The 21,879-nt window shown below is 34.7% G+C and overlaps 2 protein-coding genes across 5 annotated transcripts in view; one reads left to right on the top strand and one right to left on the bottom strand.

Moving 5' to 3' along the window:
• The window catches only part of LOC120533670 (zinc finger protein ZIC 4-like), a 58,365-nt gene extending 44,877 nt beyond the window's left edge, over positions 1-13,488 (bottom strand). The window contains exons 1-4 of one of the 4 annotated variants that reach the window (XR_005634595.1): positions 12,195-13,488; positions 5,542-6,026; positions 4,071-4,191; positions 2,459-2,704 (exon numbers count right to left, since the gene is read on the bottom strand). Coding sequence is in view for 2 of the 4 variants with exons in the window: in XM_039760576.1 (XP_039616510.1) it covers positions 5,590-6,026; positions 12,195-13,338 (1,581 nt within the window). In the remaining 2 variants the exon portion in view is untranslated. The other 3 variants (XR_005634596.1, XM_039760576.1, XM_039760570.1) reach the window with 3 other exon arrangements.
• Positions 13,489-18,465: 4,977 nt separating this feature from the next.
• LOC120533687 (zinc finger protein ZIC 1) overlaps positions 18,466-21,879 on the top strand; it is a 3,437-nt gene continuing 23 nt past the window's right edge. Inside the window, exons 1-3 of the mRNA XM_039760588.1 lie at positions 18,466-19,697; positions 20,291-20,454; positions 21,026-21,879. The exon at positions 21,026-21,879 is cut by the window's right edge and continues 23 nt beyond it. Of these exons, the coding sequence (XP_039616522.1) occupies positions 18,731-19,697; positions 20,291-20,454; positions 21,026-21,223 (1,329 nt within the window). The 5' untranslated portion in view covers positions 18,466-18,730 and the 3' untranslated portion in view covers positions 21,224-21,879. The remainder of the gene's footprint in view (positions 19,698-20,290; positions 20,455-21,025) is intronic.

The following is a 21,879-nucleotide window of genomic DNA, read 5'->3' on the forward strand; positions in this document are numbered from 1 at the left end:
CAAATGAGTCCCTGTATTCTATAACAGCCTTGAAAGGTCACGTTCTATTTCCAGAAATTAGAATTTGAAAATGCCTCAGTTTTCTTTTGTAGCAGAAAAATATAAAAGAAAAAAAACGACAATAATAATCCGTTTCCTTCATGTACAGTGAAAATTCATTTTGTTTTTATATCATTTTGTAAATTTTAAGCTTTGCAAGCATTTCATAGCAGAATTCTGAATAAAATGTGGCGCGTTACGAAATTATTTTACGATGTTAACCTCTTTAACCGTATAACGTACAAAATCTTTAAAGCAAACACACTACTTGGGAGGAGTTGAGGTGTGTATACGGGCGATAACCGTGGTAGAAGGAGAGGATGCTGACGGGTAATGAAAGCTGGCATCGACCAGAATCAACGGAAGTATGACAGAATGTTTTCATTCTGACTACTCAAATATTATATTAAAATGCACTTTTCATTAGGTTAGTGCCTGTAGTTTTCTGGGATAATTAATATTATCTGGCGACCCTTAACACGGGCTCGAAACAAGATGGACTTAATATTATGAAGAACAGTGTAAGCTTTCAGTGCTGTTGTTAATATAGATAAGTGCTAGAATTATAAAACATCCATAACTTTTCTATGTATTTTAGAAGACTAAATAAATTGGTGAGTATCTGACCCAAAATGTTTACACATATTTTATGTATGTGTTTAATATGCATTTGTCTATATTTTTTTTTGTCATGCGCTCATTTAACATTTAGGTGTCTAAAATATCTAAAAATAAAACTATTGCAGAGCATAAGGTTTCATTTGTGTTCTATTTCTGCACCAAGTACAGAGCCGTTTGACATCGGTTAAGTGAGGCTGCAATATCCTCGTGTATGATAAATGATTAGCGTTTCAGTTTGTTACAAGCTAACGACACTACTACTACTACTACTACTACTATTACTACTACTGAATTTTATTCTCTTGGTTTCTAATAAAATAACTACAAATGTACAACATGCTGGCTTTCTGAGAAATATTATGTATATTTCGTGTAAACAAAAGATTTTTTATTCTTGAGATAGCTAAATGGATTAATTCCCGAACCTTTTTCTCTTACATTTGTAAATAATTTAAAAGATTATATATTAATATAGGACAGTTTGAATCCACCAGACTAAAATGCTATTCCTTTGCACTTTAGTTCTATAGCACTTACATATATAACGGGACTTAATAAAAGAGACCAAAAATTAAATACCGTTGATTAAAATAACACTTTAATTAAATACGTATTTAATTGAAAACTTGACACTAAGTTAAAATGTTGTGATGCAGTTGTAGGTGTTCAGTTTTCGTTATTTCATCTGAATACTCCATATTCAAATATTCCTGGTCAGTATAGTCATATTGTAAAATTATAAATTGATATGGCGACAGTAGCGACAGCGTCTTTTAAGAGACATCGGACGTTTATTTATTATTTATTGACGTGTTTAGGTGATAAATATATTTCTGTTCAATATGATAGTTAAATTTTGAAGTCACGATTTTGAAATAGCGTTTCTCATTATGGTTGTTTGCTTGATTCGGGATGGGTTGTGAATTTTTTTGCACATAGACCAATCCAACCTCTAAACTGTAAAGATTATTATTTGCAAGTAAGAAACTGGTTAAAGGTCATTGCTCTGGTCTATACATCGCAGCATTGTAAGCGTTTATCAATGAATAGACGTTAATTAATGCTCTCAAGAAGTAGTGATGGGGTCGATGATAGGAAGCAACAGGGGATGAATCCCACCAAAATGGTTTGTCAAAGATGAGAATGAAAAGCCCGTGTCAATAAAAGGGCCACTAATGATGGCCACACGTCTCTCACCATGTTGTCCGAGAGCCTCCTCCTTTGTTGACTATAGTCAAGTGTGATACCTACAGAACGTCAAAAGGTCAGATTCTTTCTTCTTATCATTATCTCATTCTGGTTGCAAGGCTTAACTGTTTTACATGAAATTTACAAATAAAAATGTAAAATGAACGAGGCTATACACACACATAACACACATACGAAAGTATAGAAGTAAGGTTATCTGCAAGACTCGTTTAAAAACAGACATAGGGCAATTAATATAGATAATTATTACTGTAAAAACAAACACGTATAGATAATCATATTGCACTTAATATAGGTATATATTTGTTCATATGAAACAGTAAAAGGAAACAATTTTTATTGTTCATTCCAATTTAATGCAACGTCAAAAATTCTCATGAGAAGGCCATTCTTTCTTGAAGGAACCAACATAAATGCAAAAGATACTGTGCAGTTACATTTTAGACAGACAGACAGAGAGACAGACAGATAGATAGATAGATAGATAGATAGATAGATAGATAGATAGATAGATAGATAGATAGATAGATAGATAGATGAAGTTCTTTGCTATGCCCCCCACTCCCCCCCACAATCCCTCTCTCTTTTCTTGTCTTTTGTGTTTTGAATTTTTGGGATGTCCTTTTCCTTTTCCACTTTCATTGTGTCTTTCCCAGTTGTTTAATCTTAAAAGCAGCGAAGAAGGAGAACTGATCGGTGACAAAGAAAGCTTTCCGTCTCATCAACGTTGTTTAGACGACGAGGAGGAATTCTTCAGATAATAACTCCCACTTCAAAGACTCCTTGGTTCAATGGAGTTCGGACCATCCTTATTATTCAACCACAAGGGCAGGCACTAAAGAGGAATCAACTGTTTGGTTATTTTTCCACTATGTTTATTTTTCCCCTATTCATTAGGGTACTTGGTTAAAATAAACAACAAGACAACCTCTAAACGAAAAACTCGAATACTCCCACCCCCCACCTGATACACTTCAGAAGGATGGAGGTATTGCGTTTTTCGTTTACACCAGCAAGTGTGATAATTCAGGCAACAAATATAATTTTTTTCATTTGTTGTGTTCGGACCCAAGAATTCTATAAATCTTGTAATTAATTTTAATTATTGTTCTGATATACTTCTTTATCTGCAATAACAATCGAATTATCATAATAAAAATATAAATAAAAAATAGAGCGTTACAGGCAAAAGACAGACCAGTAGTGATGTTAAGCAGTATTTAAGAAGTCAAAGTTACACAATTCCAATCTGTGGTAAGCTAAAAAGAGGAAAAGATTTGCTTATTATTATTCTAAGGTAAATGGATATTATGGACAAATCTATCTATCTATCTATCTATCTATCTATCTATCTATCTATCTATCTATCTATCTATCTATCTATGTCACCTGGATGCGTTGTAAAATAAGCCCAATGAAAATCGTTACGATTTGACGAGGCAAGTACAGGTTAGAAGAAATGTCTAATACTGTAAATATGCGAGCTCTGAGGAAGCGAAAGCAACACACCATGCTAAAACTGCTCTAGTGATGCAAACTAAACAATAAACTTTTATAATTATTATTATTATTAATAATAATCATCATCATCCTCGTTATTGTTATTATTTGTGTTTTTATAGTGATGTCGTTGTGGTGTTATTGCTATTATTAAAGAAGATATAAAGTCAAGGGAAAAATGTGCAATAAGGTTTATAAAGTGAATCTCATTTAGAAGTATCTTCTTGCATAATTGTAACTACAACCTCATCGTGTGATGCAGATACACCGAAAAATCTTTCTGTTCAAAAACAAACTCGGCGCTTGGACGGTATTTTGTTCTGTGATTAAAAATACACCCGTCATTTATGAAGTTTCCAACATTAGCGTAGTAGGTGCTTTCATTCCGCAAAAACACAAGAATCTTACGCTTTATTTCACCTTTAGTTGTAATTGCTTGGCAGGGTAATCTGGAGTTTTGCCAGAATTAGATCTTTTCTTTGTTTATAATAAAAAAAAAAAGAGTTGCATACTAGCTTTGTAACAAAAAAATACAGAGATGTAAATAAAGTATCTCTTAAAAACGTGTGATTGAAACGTAATGGTAAGAACAATTGAATAAACATTTTCTACTTGTTGATTGAAAAGATTCTACTGGCTCTAGACTTGAGTCTTTACTTTTAAAGTTTGATTCCCCTATTGCTATTGAAATCCTAACTTACCATGAAGATGCACCGTTGCGAAGAAATAAGCCTTTGTAGATTTTGTCTTTGATGTCGGATGAAGAATATTCAAGCTTTTCAGCTGTCGCTGCCTAGATTACCTTGAGTCACTGAAGCAAATCTATAAGAAGAAAATTGGATATGTGTTATAAAACGTAGTAATCTTTCATATTTTTATATAAAAGAAAATGTACCGCTTATACAAGCACGTACAAAAACATGTAAGAAAAGAGCAAATGTATTTCCCTCTCTACACGATATTTATGTAAACTCGAATATATTAATATCAGCTTTTGTTGTAAATGGACATATCGTTGCGTTTTCAGATTTAATAGAATTCCAGTCAGTTTGCATGTATGTTTTATGATACTCTCCATTTTCGTTTCTTTTTTCCCGTTTTATTTGTATTACGTAAATTCGTATGATCGCATCAGAAAAAAATCATGCTGTTCAGTAATTTTGTAATCTCTTGTGCCAGTATTCTGTGTGTGCAAATACATATTCTTTATCAACAGCTAAACAATTTAAGAATCATTTTTGGTCGTTAAGAAAATTTTAAATACAAAAATCGTCGATAGATGGATAGATAGACAGATAGATAGATAGATCATACAGTCTAATACAGTTTAGCTTTTTTCTATTACAAATGCTTTATTTTACAATACACAGCAGCTGCGTATTGACAATACTAACACTATGAATACACGTTTTTATAAAATGCTGACAAAATACAAGGCAGTTTGGTACACATTCTGAAGAAATCAGTGAGATGGCGACTTTACAACATTGCAAAAAATGTTTTGGCAGTATGCTTAAACTGGATTTTTTACGCAAATGATTCCTTGATGAAATAAATAATGACTATAAAACAAAAAATAGTTATAGCTAGTGTTTTTCCACATTTACAGAAACACAATTCTTTATTCACAAATATCAAATTCAGTTATGGCAAACAACCATTATATACTTTTTATAAACAATCAAAATCTAGTCAAAATGGGGCCAGAACTTAAAGGCAACTCCAGCAACATATACATAAAACAGGATACTTATTTTAATGGAACATTAATTGGTCAAATTTCATTACCTTTATACAAACTTGTAGCAAACAATATAAAATACATTTCTTCAAAAAATGCCGAAGGATATACTTTACAAAATTAGTTTAACCACTGACAAATGAAAACATCACCATTTACAAATATACAATATCTTGAAAACACTTTGGTTCAATAATACAAAAATGTGGGCTAAATTCAGTGAAAAAATAAATTATGGCAATGAAAAAAAATGAAAAAATACAAAAAAGAGATTAAGACACAAAATGCTTTGTCTTACATGTTTTATAAATTTGTGGCCAGAACTGTGCTTTATGAAGACCATTTTTGACATTGTCAATTAAAATTTTCAGTGCCAGTATTATTATATATGCTATAAAGGCTGACAAAATCAAACTGGTAGAGATTCACACCTTTCAGTTAAAGATTTGCTATTCTGTACCAGGACTCTCAGAGATTGTTTAAAACATATTCCGTGGTGCCGAGTTTCTGTATGGACGCTTGTCCTCTGGCTCAGGAGATGAAGAGTTGCTTGGAGGTGTCGGAATTCCAGTCGTACCAGAACTCTGACACACATACCACTCACTTAAATTTGCAGTTTGGGAGGAAGAGAGCGGGTCAGAATGAGCAGATGAAGCTGGGTCTCGCCCTGAGTCAGAAGAAGGAGAGACTAAAGAAGGAGTTGAAGATTCATATCCCGAGCTTGGAGGTGGAGACTTGCAATGCACCTTCATGTGTTTCCTTAAAGAACTAGGGTGTGTGTAGGATTTATCACAGCCTCTCACTTTGCAGTTGTATGGCTTATCACTGGTGTGCACATGGGAATGTTTCTTTCTGTCACTGCTGTTAGCAAAACGTCTATCACAACCATCAAATTCACATTTGAAAGGCTTTTCCCCTAGAGAAACAAGAAAAATTGAAGAGTTGTTAAAATTTTGCAGTATAGAAGATATAATGTGTTCCATGATTCAGACTAAAACCCTCAGTGCATACAAAAATATATTAAGTAAGGCAGTACTGAACATTTGGTCATTTTACATACAAAATATGTAGGCATAACTGTTACTAGTTACAAATATTTACATGAATAAAATGTACAAGAATGTCTAATGTTTGCAAAATTATTCAAAGTACTAAAATCTTCATTAAAATGAACAAGGTAGAGGATGAGTTTTTATAAGGTGCCATAATACAGGGAATTAAACCTGCATGAAATTTGATCAGATTGCTGCATACGAGGTGCTTTGCAAAAAGCAGGCCGTGTGTATTGTTCTCATACATTTCTCAACCTGAACACTTTTAAAACATCACAGAAAGAAAAGGGGATGATTGGAAATGACATATGTAAAGAAAAAGATTGCTTACATGATAACCACAAAAAAATAAACATTGTGGTTAGCTGTATTTTTTAAAGTAACGTGAGAAAGTCTATTGGATTATGTTATTGCTTCCCATACAGGAGTAGATGTTACCTTGTAGCAGTTACCACTGGCATACCGGTAGGTAGGTTTATAAACTAGAACAAATTGTAAACTAATTGTTTAGTGTAGTTTGCCCCATCTAAACAAGCAATATAAATGCATCATGTTCTGTTCAAAGGAGTGCCATTATTAGATACCCACAATTTTTCTCTGACTCAAGACATATTGGAAGTTTTTAATTATGACCTGCTACAGAACAATACCAAAAATCTGCACATAGCATACGAAACGAAAGCCAATGAGAGATGACTTAGTGCAGTTAAAGTTGACTATAAGTGGTTTATCATGTAGTCCTAATATATGTGCCTATAATATGTGAGATTTACTGTTGTGTGCATATTGCACAGTAATACTCAACACAGCACTACACCAGTTAAACAAACAGGAGCAACGTAATGAATACTATGTGCCAGCAAATGCACCTGGAAGTGATGCTAGAAATCAGCTTAAATGCAAGAAATGTTTCAAAGTAATCACACAAAATTCACTACCATAAATATGAAATAATACATGACATATGTAAAGTCAGTAGTTAAAGATGAAATGCATTGTGTTTTGCATTTTTTTAAGTCTGTACCCCCTAGAAAGGCACCTGCTTCACATTTTCCATTTGCTAAATACTTCTAGCACCCTTTACGTGATGTGAATGTTCCTTGGCTAGGATCCTCCGGCTGCTTTGTAATTATTTCTAACTTCAGTTCAAATATATTTTTTAATTGCACTGCTGTAATAGGACGTTTTTGTTGTCGATTCTTGCTGTGATCATGAAATTATTTTGTTCTTACCCAAAACTATTTTTTGTGCTTTTTCCTACACATGCACATCATTTGAGGAGGTAAATTCCACCACATTTATGTTTTACCTCCCCAAAACAGTATTTTTTTTTCCAACACATGTACATCATATGTGAAGGTAAATTACACCACATTTATAAACTACCATTAACTTAATAGCTTTGTCTATGCATTTTCTTTTTGTTTCATTTTCTCCGCCATGTTTGTGATAGTGTCTCTCTTAGAGTGTGCTCTGATAATAAAAGATTCCATCATAAGAAAACTTCCATGCATATTTCTTTGGTTTATTAAATATTGCATATCTTGTAATATTCAATTGTTGTGCCTTTATATATATTCCACTACTCATGTGTGTCTAAATATACTGTAATTCTACCCATATGGCCTAAACATTTTCTTTGTTAGTTGTATATTTTTTAATGCTCATATTTTCTTGACCAGCATTATCCCTTGGAAAGAGCCAGCCATAGACTGAATGCAACAGGTTACACTCACTCACACACACACACACACACACATACTGCATATATGTATTCATACACACAAACATATGTGCACTGGAAACACCCTCCTTACTTAATTCAGTCTAGTGTGTGGTTCCACATCAGACTGCCGTGCATATTGCTAGTTCATGCCATGCTTCTTTGGTCAGTCATGCCTTGAATGGAAAGATATTTTCAGGTGTGGTCTCTCTAAACTGGTGTAACGCTTTTACTTCACTACTGCTCTTTTAGCAAAGATTATGATAGCAAAGAAAAGATAAGTAATCAACTTGAACTCATAGAGTCTTTCATATTCAATACAAAAAGTAGCCTTTGTTAAACTATAAATAAAATATGCACATTTATGTTTAAATAGTTAATGAAAACCAAATTGTGTTCTAAATAAAGATTTCACAATCAATAGGAATTACATTTAATCAAACCTGCTAATAACAGTAGAAAAATAATTACATTTGTATGTATTGTCACCCATGTGAACTGCAACTGGATGAAATATTCCTGGCAAGAATTTACAACAATTTTCCTATACTAACTCTTTATCAGGTTAGTTCGTTTTCACAGCCTGCAAAAAAACTACTGTTGCATTCAAGACCAAATTCACAGACATTCATCTTCCTCTTCTACTATCATTTCACTGTATCGTTGGCTTTCATCTCTGGATCACTGCTCTACTAAAGCATAAGTATAACTTTCCTTCATCCATTTTCCCAACACTTTTACAGTTTGTTTTTTTTTTAGTGATGGATAATCTATAGGACTGCTCAGTGACAACTGGTGATACTACTGCATTTGATTCAAGGGATTTTGATGATAAAACTTGAGTGGGGTTACATTAGAAAGAACACATACATTTCCACTAAAGAGTTTGAGTTTTCCTTTCCTTTTTTTATAAATTCAGGTTCTTCGCAGCCTGTTTGAACCAGGTTGTGAATATATTGTTGAAAATTTTACTTATAATTTGAAATAGACTTTTTCTTTACTTGACTTTTTCTGGAGTGTTTCCAACTAAAGCCTATAATGCAGTGTACTTGTTATATTTCTGGAGTTTTGTTTTGTTTTTCCAGTCTAAGGCACTGAACCTTGTGCCTCCTTAAAAATTCATTGATGTGGTTGTATGCATAATGGCACCAGTCTCCTTACTTCCTATATGGCCAATAAGGGCAGAGGGTCTTACCCATACAATCTGAGGTAGTATGGCACCTTTTTTTTACTTCATTGTGTTCAAAGTGATGTATTAATGATTTTGCATATTAATGAACTTTCTTTGATTAGTATTTTTGTATAATGTTACAGTTTTGAAAGCATTAGCATTTACTAAAAAAAGAATTATATGCAGTGTATAAGGAAGTAACTTTCATTTACTCACATGGACAAAATTTACAGCAGACATACAATCAAAATCAACTAATTTTATGTCTTCTTGTGAGTGCACATCAACAATGAAACATTTTTATGAAGTTATATAACTGTATGCCATATCAATACATTGAAGACAAGCATCCCACTTTATAAAACTAATACTGAGCCAATAGGAATGTTCAATCAGACTTTAAAGGTTATAAGGCCACATTTCCGAACACATGAAGAAATTCTGAAATAATACTGAAGATGATTGAAATGCACTGGAGAATGATGCAACCAACATAAATTTCTTCCTAGCACCATTCTCATTGCCACATTAGTTTATAAAGTCAGGATTTAAATTACCATCATTTCAGTTTCTGTACACAGTAGATGTTTGACATTTTTCAGTTCATGATTCCACATTATTTTACCCTTTCTCAAAACCAAATTATGTTAAATGTTCGATTCCTCTTTGTTATTTTTGCGAGGCATTTATTGATAAAAACTGTTGTCTTTACAGGAAAATGACAAGTACAATATGCTCACATAATCACTATCTCAAACACGTAGTAAAAAAAGGAATATATTCTGGTATACACATCCATGTAGGATATTATATTCACTGAGTTGCCTAATTTATAAATTCATTATTCACATCCATATTTAAATAAAAATATATATACTATGATTTGGCCAATCTTTATATTTTAGATTTTATGTTTGAACTTATACTTGACATATGATAGAATAGTGTCATTCAACTTTATGTAAAAGTTATTGTGACAAAAGTTATTGAAATGGATAAATAAAGACACAGAATTAATTAAACAGCAACGTTGTTTTTTCTAAACTGAAAGCTGATAAGACTAACAAGTACAATTATTTTACAAGTAATGATTGACGTTGCTTCTTGCATATCTTAGAAATGATTTGGTTATTAAATTAGTTAAGGGCAACTTTTTTAAGTCACAGGAGATGTCTTATTCTAGGATTCAAGAAATAATCCTGCTTTTTCATGCATATGCACCAGTAGAAACAGCAGACATTAGCATTAATCAGAAAGCGCATCTGAAAGTATTTAATACTGCTGTCTAATTACAGTCGCACGTTAAGGAACAATTTGACCTTCAGCTGTTGGGTTGAGGCAGCCAATCAAGGATATTAGTGTACTACAAGCAAGTTATAAGTAGGAGACCCATGGGAAACCCACACTCATAAACACAGAGGTTGAGCAGTCTGGAGGACGCGGTAACCACCAGCAAAAGCAGTCGCTTATTCCCGAGAGTTTAGAAAACATTGCTGCATTACATCTTTGCTGTTCCTCTTCTAAATGCAGTGGAATATACACCGCAATCAATACGAACAAACTTTTCATTCACATTATACAATGAATAAAAAAAATGTATTGTTTTTTTCTCTCAAATAAAAAAAATAAAATACAACTTAAACGCATTTGTACGTTCAATGTTCAAAGTTTTGTTTACTGCGTTAAATAATCTCATGATGATGAAGATGAAAAAAATATGTATACTGTTGTTGAAATGCACCATATTTAATAACCAGGCAGGGTAATGGTTGTGAAAAAGAAAGCTAAAATCATTGTCGGCCATTTTTTAACACTTGTAACACACAGTGAATCACGACTTTACTGTAAATGCGATTATCAAAATTAAACATGCATCGATGCAGAAAAATGAACAAAAGTACAACACGAAAAAGTATTGAAGTGGGCCTAATTTTTCAAGCAACAATTATTTTGTAGCGGTATCGCCCAATATTGAATTATCAGTGTTGTATTTAGAGTGTATAAGAAATGAGAATGTAGTTCGGAATAGTATACTCGCATCACACCTGTACTGCATAACAAGATGCAATAATTGTAGTTTGCTAACATTGATCACATTAAATATTTTTTTTTATTTTAAAGGTGTGAAATGTGTATGGCAAGTTCTATAAATTGTGTGACGAATTCACATACGCAGCCTTGATAACATACAAGAAAGCTATTTGAGCAAACCTGTATTTATAGTGGTGGTTCAAATAAACAAAACGTGTGCAAAGTGCTAGGGCTCTACATTCACTTCTAAAGATACATCTATTTTAATGCTATGCTGAACATGTTCACAGGAACCGTCACCGTTATTTTCTTCTTCTTCTGTATTTCTACGTATAGTACCCAGAATTACATGTTTATGTAAAATGTTATATTCTGGTGTACGTTTCAAGAAGATATATGATTTATTGAATTTACGTATTAAAGGGAATTTCAAAAAAGTATATTGAAAGAAAGTCTTTCGTGTTTGAAAGAAAGAATGTGAAATACAATACTGATTAGTTCCGCAGACTCGTTAGAAGATTTCCAGTTCCTCGCGGGCAAACATGACAAATTAGGAAAGAGTGCTGTTCACTTTTCCTAGCATCCAGGATCATTAAAGAAATAGTTAAAAAATGGCATCTCTACAAACAGCAATATTCTAGATTGTGGTAAAATATGTTATCTTTATAATTCCAGTGTCATATCAAACCTACTCGAAGGCCTAGAAAACCTTGACTTAAGTTTCCCAGGGTGCAAGACAATCTGTAATACTGTTTACCGCGTTTCCCGAGGAAACGTAACTATACGACATTCTCTTTTATATCTTACGCAACTGTTTTAATGCGAAAAATAAAACAATTTAATATTGTAAACTACACGTTTCAATGCATATAACACCGAATAGAAATAAAATGAATATATAATGCTAAACATATCGCGACTTCAAAAATGCCAGTTGCAATTCAAGAGTAAATTAGCCGTACATTGAAAGTTTATTCATATTGGATTACAATTCTAGGAGATCCTTAACAAGCCTTAACAAATAGAAAATGTTCCTCTATTCTTCTAATGTAGGCTAAATAATCAATAACTAAATGAAGAATACGTAACAGTCATTCAACTACTGACCTGTATGTGTCCTTTTATGAATCTTGAGGTTTTCGGATCTTGCAAAAACTTTTCCACAGCCAGGAAAGGGGCACGGGAAAGGTTTTTCTCCCGTGTGTACCCTGATATGGTTTACAAGTTTGTACTTGGCTTTAAATGGTTTTCCTTCTCTCGGACATTCTTCCCAAAAGCAAATGTGATTTGCTTGTTCTGGTCCTCCGACGTGTTCCACTGTGACGTGCGTTACCAGTTCGTGCATCGTACTGTAAGTTTTAGAGCAAAGTTTCTTTGGAGCCCGATCTGACTCCATCCACTTACAAATAAGTTCTTGTTTGATCGGCTGTCGCATATAGCGAAAAAACGCACCTGGTCCATGGTGGTGTGCACTTAAATTCATATTCAGGTTCAAGTTAGTATAGCCGTGCAGAGGTGAAGCAGTAAACGGATCAGTCCTGGAACCTGTCACTTGACTGAAATGATCAGTCCTAGCGTACATTTCTCCAGGTATTCCTAACCTTATTTGTCCATTCAATGCGTGACCACCTGGAGCTGCGTGAGAAGCCGTTTCGTGGTGGAGTCCAGAAAAGACTGTGTGGTTTCCTGCTTCAGAGTGAAGACCATGGTGTCCAGAGAAGCTACCTGTTGTTGAGACAAACATTCCGTGGTGAGAACTCGTGCCGGGATGTTGTTCAGTAAGCCCTGGCATGACTGTAGCTGTCAAGTCTCTGCGAAAAAGGAAATCCCTACCTGCCGATAATGCCTGGGCTGTATGTGGCATCGAGTATGGGACTGGTGTCGCCTGTACTGGGCCAAACGCCCCTGTTTGACTGGAGACAACTTCAGTGTGGCCTGCCATATGATGATTGTGTTGGTGATGGTGGTGGGGATAATGATGGGCTGGGCTGAGTTTAAGGGCCGCAGCATGCCCCATGTGTTCTGGCCCGAATGGACTTGGCCCCAGGCAGGGTTCTGAAGTAATCTCCCCAGGGTGCGTGTGAGCCATTGAGTGGGGATGGCTGCTGAACCCCGGGAAGCCTGTCATGCTCTGAGGGGCATGCTGATGATGGTGATGGTGGTGAGCCCCTGCCAAGTCAACTAATCTCAAAGTCGTGTTCCGTTTAGAAAGCGTAGGGTCCATCACGCTCCCCAAAGCATCGACGCTCATGGATCCTATTTTAATAACGGTAAATAACGATAGCGATTAAACAACGGCAACAATTATTAATAATATATCGATGTTTATAAATAGCTATATGTATTTAAAAAAAAAAAAAACTTTCTAAACTTTAGAGCCAGTCTCAGCGCCTACGTGGAATCCCATTCGGTTCACAAGCAGCAGCAGGACGCTTTGAGATACTGAATAGAGATTCAAGGATGGCGCTGCAGCCTGTGGAGCTGAACAATCAGCGAGCTTTCTAATTGGCGAACGCAGGATGATTGACGTCACTTGTGACAGTTTCCAATGTGAAGAAAAATGTTTTCAGTGACAGCAAGTAGCAAGTGAGTTTGCGCAGAGCCCAAGGCAACAGAAAAAGTGTTTTTCTTTTTGTTATGCAAAGGGTATTGTGCGTTTACATCTAATACTTTAATCAGTTAGTCACCGCCTAACAATAACAAGCTATATCGACGCATAAAAAATGATGTTAGCAGCACTTTAAAAATTCATGAATGACTCGACGGAGATACTTTTTAAAAATTAAGGCGGTTGTCTTTAAGATAGGTTTATTTAATTCCATTTCAATGTCCACGGTGCTAGCATCAGAAAACATTACAAAGTGAGTAGCGATTGCCCTTTGTCTTCGTTTAAAGTCTCATGTTACAAAACTTTTACATGTTAAAACGTTTTTAAAGTTTAAAACTGTATGCAACGGTAGGTGTTTTATTCACACTCATTGTTTGCGGATGTACGTGTTATGTTAACTTCTAACTAAAGTCCTCGTACTTTCTTTTACAAATAGTTGATTAGATGCCTTTTTAAAACGTAAATAAAGAGCGACTTGCATGAGATCCCGTAAATTATGCATTCATATACCCGCTACAATTTTTCATGGGCGTTCCCATAATCAAACGTCTAACTTTTTCAATGTACTTATTCTGTTGTGCTTAAATTGTGTAAAGGCCAGGCAACATTTTAAAACATTTGAAGGTTTAATGTAAGCAAGTTGTTACCGCAATGATTTTCTATTAGATTTAAGGCCCAAGTTTAAACTGACCGAGGTTTTTGGTGAAATGAGCAGAAACTTGCTTACAACGTGCAAAATAATATATAATATGTGGGGGGCTTTAAGCTAAGAATTTAGAAAGTCTTTAACAATAAACCTACGTAATTTGCAGCAATTCTAAATAAAAAATTAATATCGTGTAAAGAGTGAGGGAAACAAGAAACTGGCCAAAAATGACTGCAGTACACGTAATGTTACTTTAAATATTTACTTTACACGTCTTGATATAATACGTTTTTATAATTCGTGTTTATAATAGCGTCATCAGGCCTTTTACATACCCATTCTAAACAAATAAAAAATATAAGAAATGAGAAATATATTACTGTTATATATTTCCTGTTTTCATCTGATTCATTGAGTACCTGATATGAACGCAAGGTCATTTACATTTTTATTGTCAATGAAACATTTAAGAATGTTCCATGTTAAAATACAGCATTGTTTTTAATGATTTAGGTATTGTTCACTTCAAAAATAATGTATCCTCTATTAAGAATATATTGAAATATGCTTGTATCACATCTTCTTAAAATCAAAATGGTAAAGAGAAAAATTTCGTTTAAATAACACCGGTCATTGGACTAATTATTATTCTATGTAAATAACAGAAATTTAAATACTGATTTGCCTTTATCATATACTTTTTTGTTCATAACTGTTTTGTAACAACAACGTGCCGGTAATAAATTAGCTTGAAACAGTCTGATACCTGATTAAGGATAAACACTCAGGTGTTTCTCTTTAGTAAACAATTCCAATTGAATTGTATGGAAACAATCTTTAAACCGAGACAAAAGATTTTTGGATTAATAATTTAAAGTATGATAGCCTTCTAAAACTGAAGCATACTTAAACACTGGAAGATAATATAAACCGTATACGATATTATTTGCGTTAACTTGGTGTTGCCTGAAGGTAATTAATTTTAATATTAAAATAAATAACGTTTTAGCTTAAGAATGATAAATACAGTACAGTAGAGTACATCTTTTCAAAAATGCGACATGTTACTTACATTTTATACAAGCTGAAAACAAAGAAAAGAGCATAAGCAGATTGGGAATTTTAAAAACTTATTGCAAGCGCATTTAATATTTAGACATGCATCAAAAAGCTTCAATAAAGAATTTTGAGTTAATGGTGAGTAAGTCTCACCCTAAGTCGCTTAAGGTACGTCCTTCCTTTTTTGATTTATATAACGAATATTTTAACTTTAAACCTAAACCTGAATACAACAAAGAAGGCGAAGTGTCCCTACCATCTAAAACATACAGATACGCACCCCTTTCTGTTTCTTTTCTGTTACCTTTCCGGTGTGTCACTACGGAAATATGTCTTCATGTACAAAATGTACATATTCTCACATGCATGCTGTATGCTGGAAAATTACCAAATACAACATTCAAATAAAATTCATTTTTTAAGCACCAGCATGCCTCGTGATTATTACGTTGTTATAAAAAGTATTATTCACATTGGTATCTGAGGGGTGGGGGACTTTTGTAAAGGGACGAATAATGGTAATGTATCTGAACATTGAATTTAATTTAAATTATTTACAAAGACAATTATCTTTCACGAATCGTTAATAATGTATTTAATACTCTTATACTGCTTAATGTTTAGTACATATACTGTACATGTATACTAAATTCCCAAAAGCACGTCGAATATCCTTTCCTGCATTTCGTTTCAGCTTATGTTGAGAATACTATTTTTTTTTTCCCATAGGATTACTGACAGACTTGATTTAAAAATTGAAAATACAAATTTTTTTTCTGCGTCATATTCAACAAGATACTTAGTTTCAAGCAATTGAAATCTCTTAGAACAGTATGAACATAATGTGCTGTCATCGATGAGTGACACATGTGGTCGTTTACGGGTCAAGGGTTATAATATGAGTACAATATGAAAAATCTTAAGTAACTATAAGTCACTGCATAGAATGCTAACTGTGAATACACTTGAATGTCATATAGGTAATTCATTTAAAAAACACGTAAGACAAGGTCTTTCTTTGCACCCTTAAATATGTTAGTACTCATTCTATATATTTTCTTCTTTGATAAAAAAATAAGTAATTTCCTCTCTTACGCTAGGATGGCTTATATCAGACCCATGATTATCATCACTGAAACCTAAGAAAAACATAATAATAAAATAACTTTATGGCAACATTTTTGCGTGAGTACCACAAAAGCCCAAACACCCCATACAGCCCCTCTTCCTTTCCAGAAACCCCCGCCCACCTCGCCTTAAGTTGGAGCAAAGACACTAATTTATCTAAATTAAAGAAAAAGAAATTCTTGGAATAAAAATGTTTGTCTTACCGCTTTCCACCTGTTGAAGACTCTCGGTTTTCTTCAGGTATCTTACAGCTCAGGTAAAAGGTCATTTGGAAATGAAAGTAAACGATCATCCTTCATTTCTTCTTTTCAAGCTTTCTGGTAACAGTTAGGGAATGTATGATGAAGCAGAAATGAGCCGTCAGGATGATATTTTAATGGCTTATATGTCACGTCGGTGCATGTGGCTTTGAACTCGAGCAGACTGCGTTTCCTGCAGAGAGCGCCGCAAATCCCACTTGATAACTTCTGCAACCCACAACTTTACTACTCGCTGTGCTGTATATGAACTCGTTTCCTAATAATGCTGGAGTGCAAAGCAAAGTAAATTAAATAATAATAATAAATATAATGTCAAGTAGAAAAATTAAGTTACTAATGCATGGATTTTATAATGCAGTCATTAAGGACACTCTTCAGAGGAAGTGTGTTAAGTAAATTAAGAACAATGGAATGCTTTCAGTCTTAGTACCCCCCAATATGGTTGTGTACATTACTTTAAAATGTATTCCAAACGATTACAAGGGAAATGAAGCCATGCGGCTCAAAACTGATATTATACAAACTAACTAAACGTAGTTTAATATGTCATTGAACGTAATCCCAAACATCGTATCGTATTTTGCATATATTACTTTTTTTTACCTTTCTTTGTAATACAATTAGAAGTAGTATTTTCATGCCCTTGTGTGCCAGTGTAGTATACAGCATAAATACGAGCTCCGAAATGAACTCTTACTTACCGTTACAAAATACAGATACGCAACATCGACTGACTGACGTGATGTTAGCAATTGGGTGCAAATACGTTTTAAAGAGAGTTTCATTGTAACGAACTATATACCACCAATTTCAAAGTTAATTATACACGTCTAGAATATTACAATAGGCTAGGAGACTTCGTATTTTTCAGATAAATATTCTCGTGTATCTTTTTTTTTTTTAGCAATTATATGTTCTGGTTGTTCTTCCAGTAACAAAGAATATGGCTGTTAAGAGAGGATTTAAACTGTTAAATGATTTATTTGAAAATTTGGCCGCGTTGCTTTTTAAATTTTTTCGTTTTTTAAGTATAGATTTAGCATCTTTTAATAATAAACACGAAACCTCTGTTATTTACAAAAGCGCTCTACTAACGCTTTAACACATTTCGTGTAATACGCTTAGTATGATGTAAGCTTTCAGTCTCATTGTGTTTTTCAGATTGTGCCGCCCACTTTTTAAGCAAAAAGTGCGACGCTAACAAATTTGGAAAAGGGAGTAAGCGTAATTTTTATTTCATACTTAAAATACTAAACCGTTTTTATCTCTTCCTCGCATGCGCGAGCTTTACTAATGAAAGTATTTTGGACGCCTTTCATATATGGATCGCATAAAATATGCTTTTGTTTGGCTTAGGGACACGGTGGAGACTCCGCAGGCTGTTATTTGCGCATAAGAATGTTTTCGATAGTATACCCACACATTTGTGAACTTTCTCCAGTTTTTCACTTCGCTGACTAAAATCACTGTCAACTACCTTACAATACCTGCGATTGATTAGTTCAATTGACCAATCCGGTTCATCTTGAAGGCCCGTGAACTGTTAGTTGGAGCGTCTCTTAAAGTAGGGGGAGCGGCAGTCTTCCAATGAGAGGCAAAGTCCACATTCACGTGATCCCTCTCCGCTACTCCCATTCATCAAGGGGGACGGTGTTGTCTTTTCAATTCATTTATCTGCAGAAATGATTGCGGCTATCAGTCTCGAGCTCACCGCCTGGCTGAGGAGGTGAAAGTTTCTCCACAGGAAGATAAACCGCAAAAGACAATATTGTGCATGATTTGCGTTCGCAGTTAACGAACGGGAGAGGGGAGAAAGGCGTCCTCAAAATTTATATTGAACGGAGTTTACTAAGCTATCGTACAGTAAGTAACACCACAGAAAAGCAGTGGTGAGAATTTTGTGAATTTTGATTTTTCCCAAGTCGTTTCAGCGGCAAAAAAGATGCTTCTGGACGCGGGACCACAGTACCCTACCATAGGAGTGACTACCTTCGGATCCTCTAGACATCACTCAACAGGCGATGTCACCGACAGAGAAGTGGGGTTGGGGATAAATCCATTTGCTGATGGGATGGGCGCTTTTAAAATCAACCACAGTACCCACGATCTTGCATCTGGTCAAACGGCTTTTTCATCCCAGGCGCCGGGGTACGCAGCGGCAGCGCTGGGGCATCATCACCACCCCTCTCATGTCAGCTCTTATTCCACCGCAGCTTTCAATTCCACTCGGGACTTTCTTTTCCGAAATCGGGGATTTGGTGAAGCAGCCAGCGCCCAACATAGCCTGTTTGCCTCTGCCGCGGGAAGTTTTGCGGGGCCCCATGGACACACAGATGCTGCTGGACATTTGCTTTTCCCGGGACTTCACGAGCAGGCGACAACTCATGCGTCTCCCAACGTTGTTAACAGTCAAATGCGATTAGGCTTTTCCGGAGACATGTATGGCAGAGCAGACCAGTACAGCCAGGTAACAAGCCCCAGATCAGACCATTATGCTTCGACCCAGCTACACAGCTACGGACCCATGAACATGAATATGGCTGCACACCATGGGGCAGGGGCCTTTTTTCGTTATATGAGGCAGCCAATAAAGCAAGAACTTATCTGTAAATGGATAGAACCTGAACAGTTGACAAACCCGAAAAAGTCTTGTAACAAAACTTTTAGCACAATGCACGAACTAGTAACTCACCTCACAGTGGAACATGTGGGGGGACCAGAGCAAGCCAACCATATCTGCTTTTGGGAAGAATGCGCACGAGAAGGAAAGCCATTTAAAGCCAAGTATAAGCTTGTAAATCACATACGAGTCCACACAGGTGAAAAACCTTTTCCTTGTCCATTTCCTGGCTGCGGTAAAGTGTTTGCCCGATCAGAAAACCTAAAAATCCACAAAAGAACACACACAGGTAATTTAATCTATCTATCTATCTATCTATCTATCTATCTATCTATCTATCTATCTATCTATCTATCTATCTATCTATCTATCTATCTATCTGTGTAATAAGCCTGAGACTTGGCTGTAATTGAAGCAATTTAAAATGTATGTTGTATAGTAAGGCTGTTAAATAATAAAGGAATCATATCTCTAAGTACAGGGCGTCGTATTTATTCTGCTATCACTTATTTTTTATTGAATGATGATATGCTAAGTTTTATACCGATCGATGGTACTGTACATTTAAAATAAATTCAATGTTAACCTATACAAATTTTGACGAGCAAGCAGACATGCTTGGATTTCAGATATATCGAATGTTTTATTAGATAACATATTGCCTGAAACGGCTATACATTTATTGCATATGTACACGAGTAATTGAATGTACTATTACAAAGGAGCACTTCAATTGGAAAGTGCAAACCGATTTAAATTGTCCACCACATTTATGTGGAGCATTTTATGAAACTGATATTTTTTTGTACGAAGTTGGTAAGTATGGCAATTACATTTATTATTCATTGTTTTAAAAATGGTGTTTATTATTTGTCTTGTCAGGTGAAAAACCATTTAAGTGTGAGTTTGAAGGCTGCGACAGGCGGTTTGCGAACAGCAGCGACCGAAAGAAACACATGCACGTCCATACCTCTGACAAACCTTATCTGTGCAAAATGTGCGACAAATCCTATACTCACCCCAGTTCTCTCAGAAAGCACATGAAGGTAAATTAAACCTTATTTAAAAATTCAGTTATTTTAAAGTTTGTTGGGTTTTTTTTTGTGTCAAGTTGACACGCGGGCTCAGACATATATATATAATGTAAGATATATATTTAACATGAATATAGTTCAATTTTATTGTCTTGCATACTGAATATAGTTTTAAAGTTTTTTTTTTTATTTGTTAGTGATAATTGTTTTTAATTGATTTGAGCAAAATAAAATTAAAATCTTAGATGGAAACAAGCTATGTCGATAATAATAAAATCTGAATATGTTTAACTGAATTTAACATTGTTTAGAGTATATTAGCACATCAGTGTATCCGTTGGTGGCAAAAGTTATGTTGGATCGTTTAGCGGTTTGCCACACATTTCTACTTATAATTTAATTGTTCCGTGTTTTTACACTTTCTTAAAAGCTTTATTTAGCATTAATCAACAGAAGTGAAATGCTACATATCATGGCGAATTTAAGTATTCTAATAATAAGATTTTAAATTGAAATGGACTCAGTCGCCCTTTAGCATACTCGAATATAGTGCAAGTATTAATTATTTTTCGATATTTTACAGGTTCACGAGTCGTCTTCTCAAGGACCCCAGCCTTCTCCAGCAGCAAGCTCTGGTTACGAATCGTCCACCCCACCAACAATCGTGTCTCCTTCAACAGAAAACCAGAGCAGCAACTCCATATCCCCCGCATCATCAACAGTTCATCATACGTCCAGTCACACAACGCTCTCGTCAAATTTTAATGAATGGTATGTTTAAAACTATTTAAACAAACAAGACTGCAGATCCATGACTGCTTGGAGTCAAAGACTAAAGCCGCCCATAAAAGTGGACCGAAAAAATCCAGAAGAAACCAAATTTCTTTGTAAAGGCTGTGTAACATAAAGAGGTACGCAATGCATGGACGGGGTGCCATTAGGCCAAATGTCAAGTTTATAGGGCTTCAAGAACTGCGAATGAGAAAGAGGTCTCAAATTGCATGTATCCGCTGGTAGCGGCCTGTTCTGTAAATAAAGATTTATTAGTTTAAATATGTAATGTTTTATTTTGTAAATAGTTATATTACAGTTTAAAGGACTTTGTGAAAATGTGGTCTCTAGGTTTATGGGAAGGGGAGATGGTTTATAATTAAGCAAAGCGGTTACTAGTCCTGAATGAAAAGAATGTTATAGTCAATGTGTACCAAATGTGAATTACTCTGTATTACTACAGTCTACACGTCGACCTAATCAAATACCAGTATTAATGTGCTTTTGTATACAGTGCAGACATTTCGTTCCAAAGTCCAGTCTAAGTAGTGAAGTAAACTGTTGTTAAATGTTATGTCGATAAATCGTATAGTGAAAGCCTGAAACTCCGTGTCAATCTGTTTATGTAATAAGTGATATAAAAGGCAAAAATATTATTAATAATAA

The sequence above is a fragment of the Polypterus senegalus genome, chromosome 1 (genome assembly GCF_016835505.1).
Source record: "Polypterus senegalus isolate Bchr_013 chromosome 1, ASM1683550v1, whole genome shotgun sequence".
NCBI classification, from domain to species: Eukaryota; Metazoa; Chordata; class Cladistia; order Polypteriformes; family Polypteridae; genus Polypterus; species Polypterus senegalus.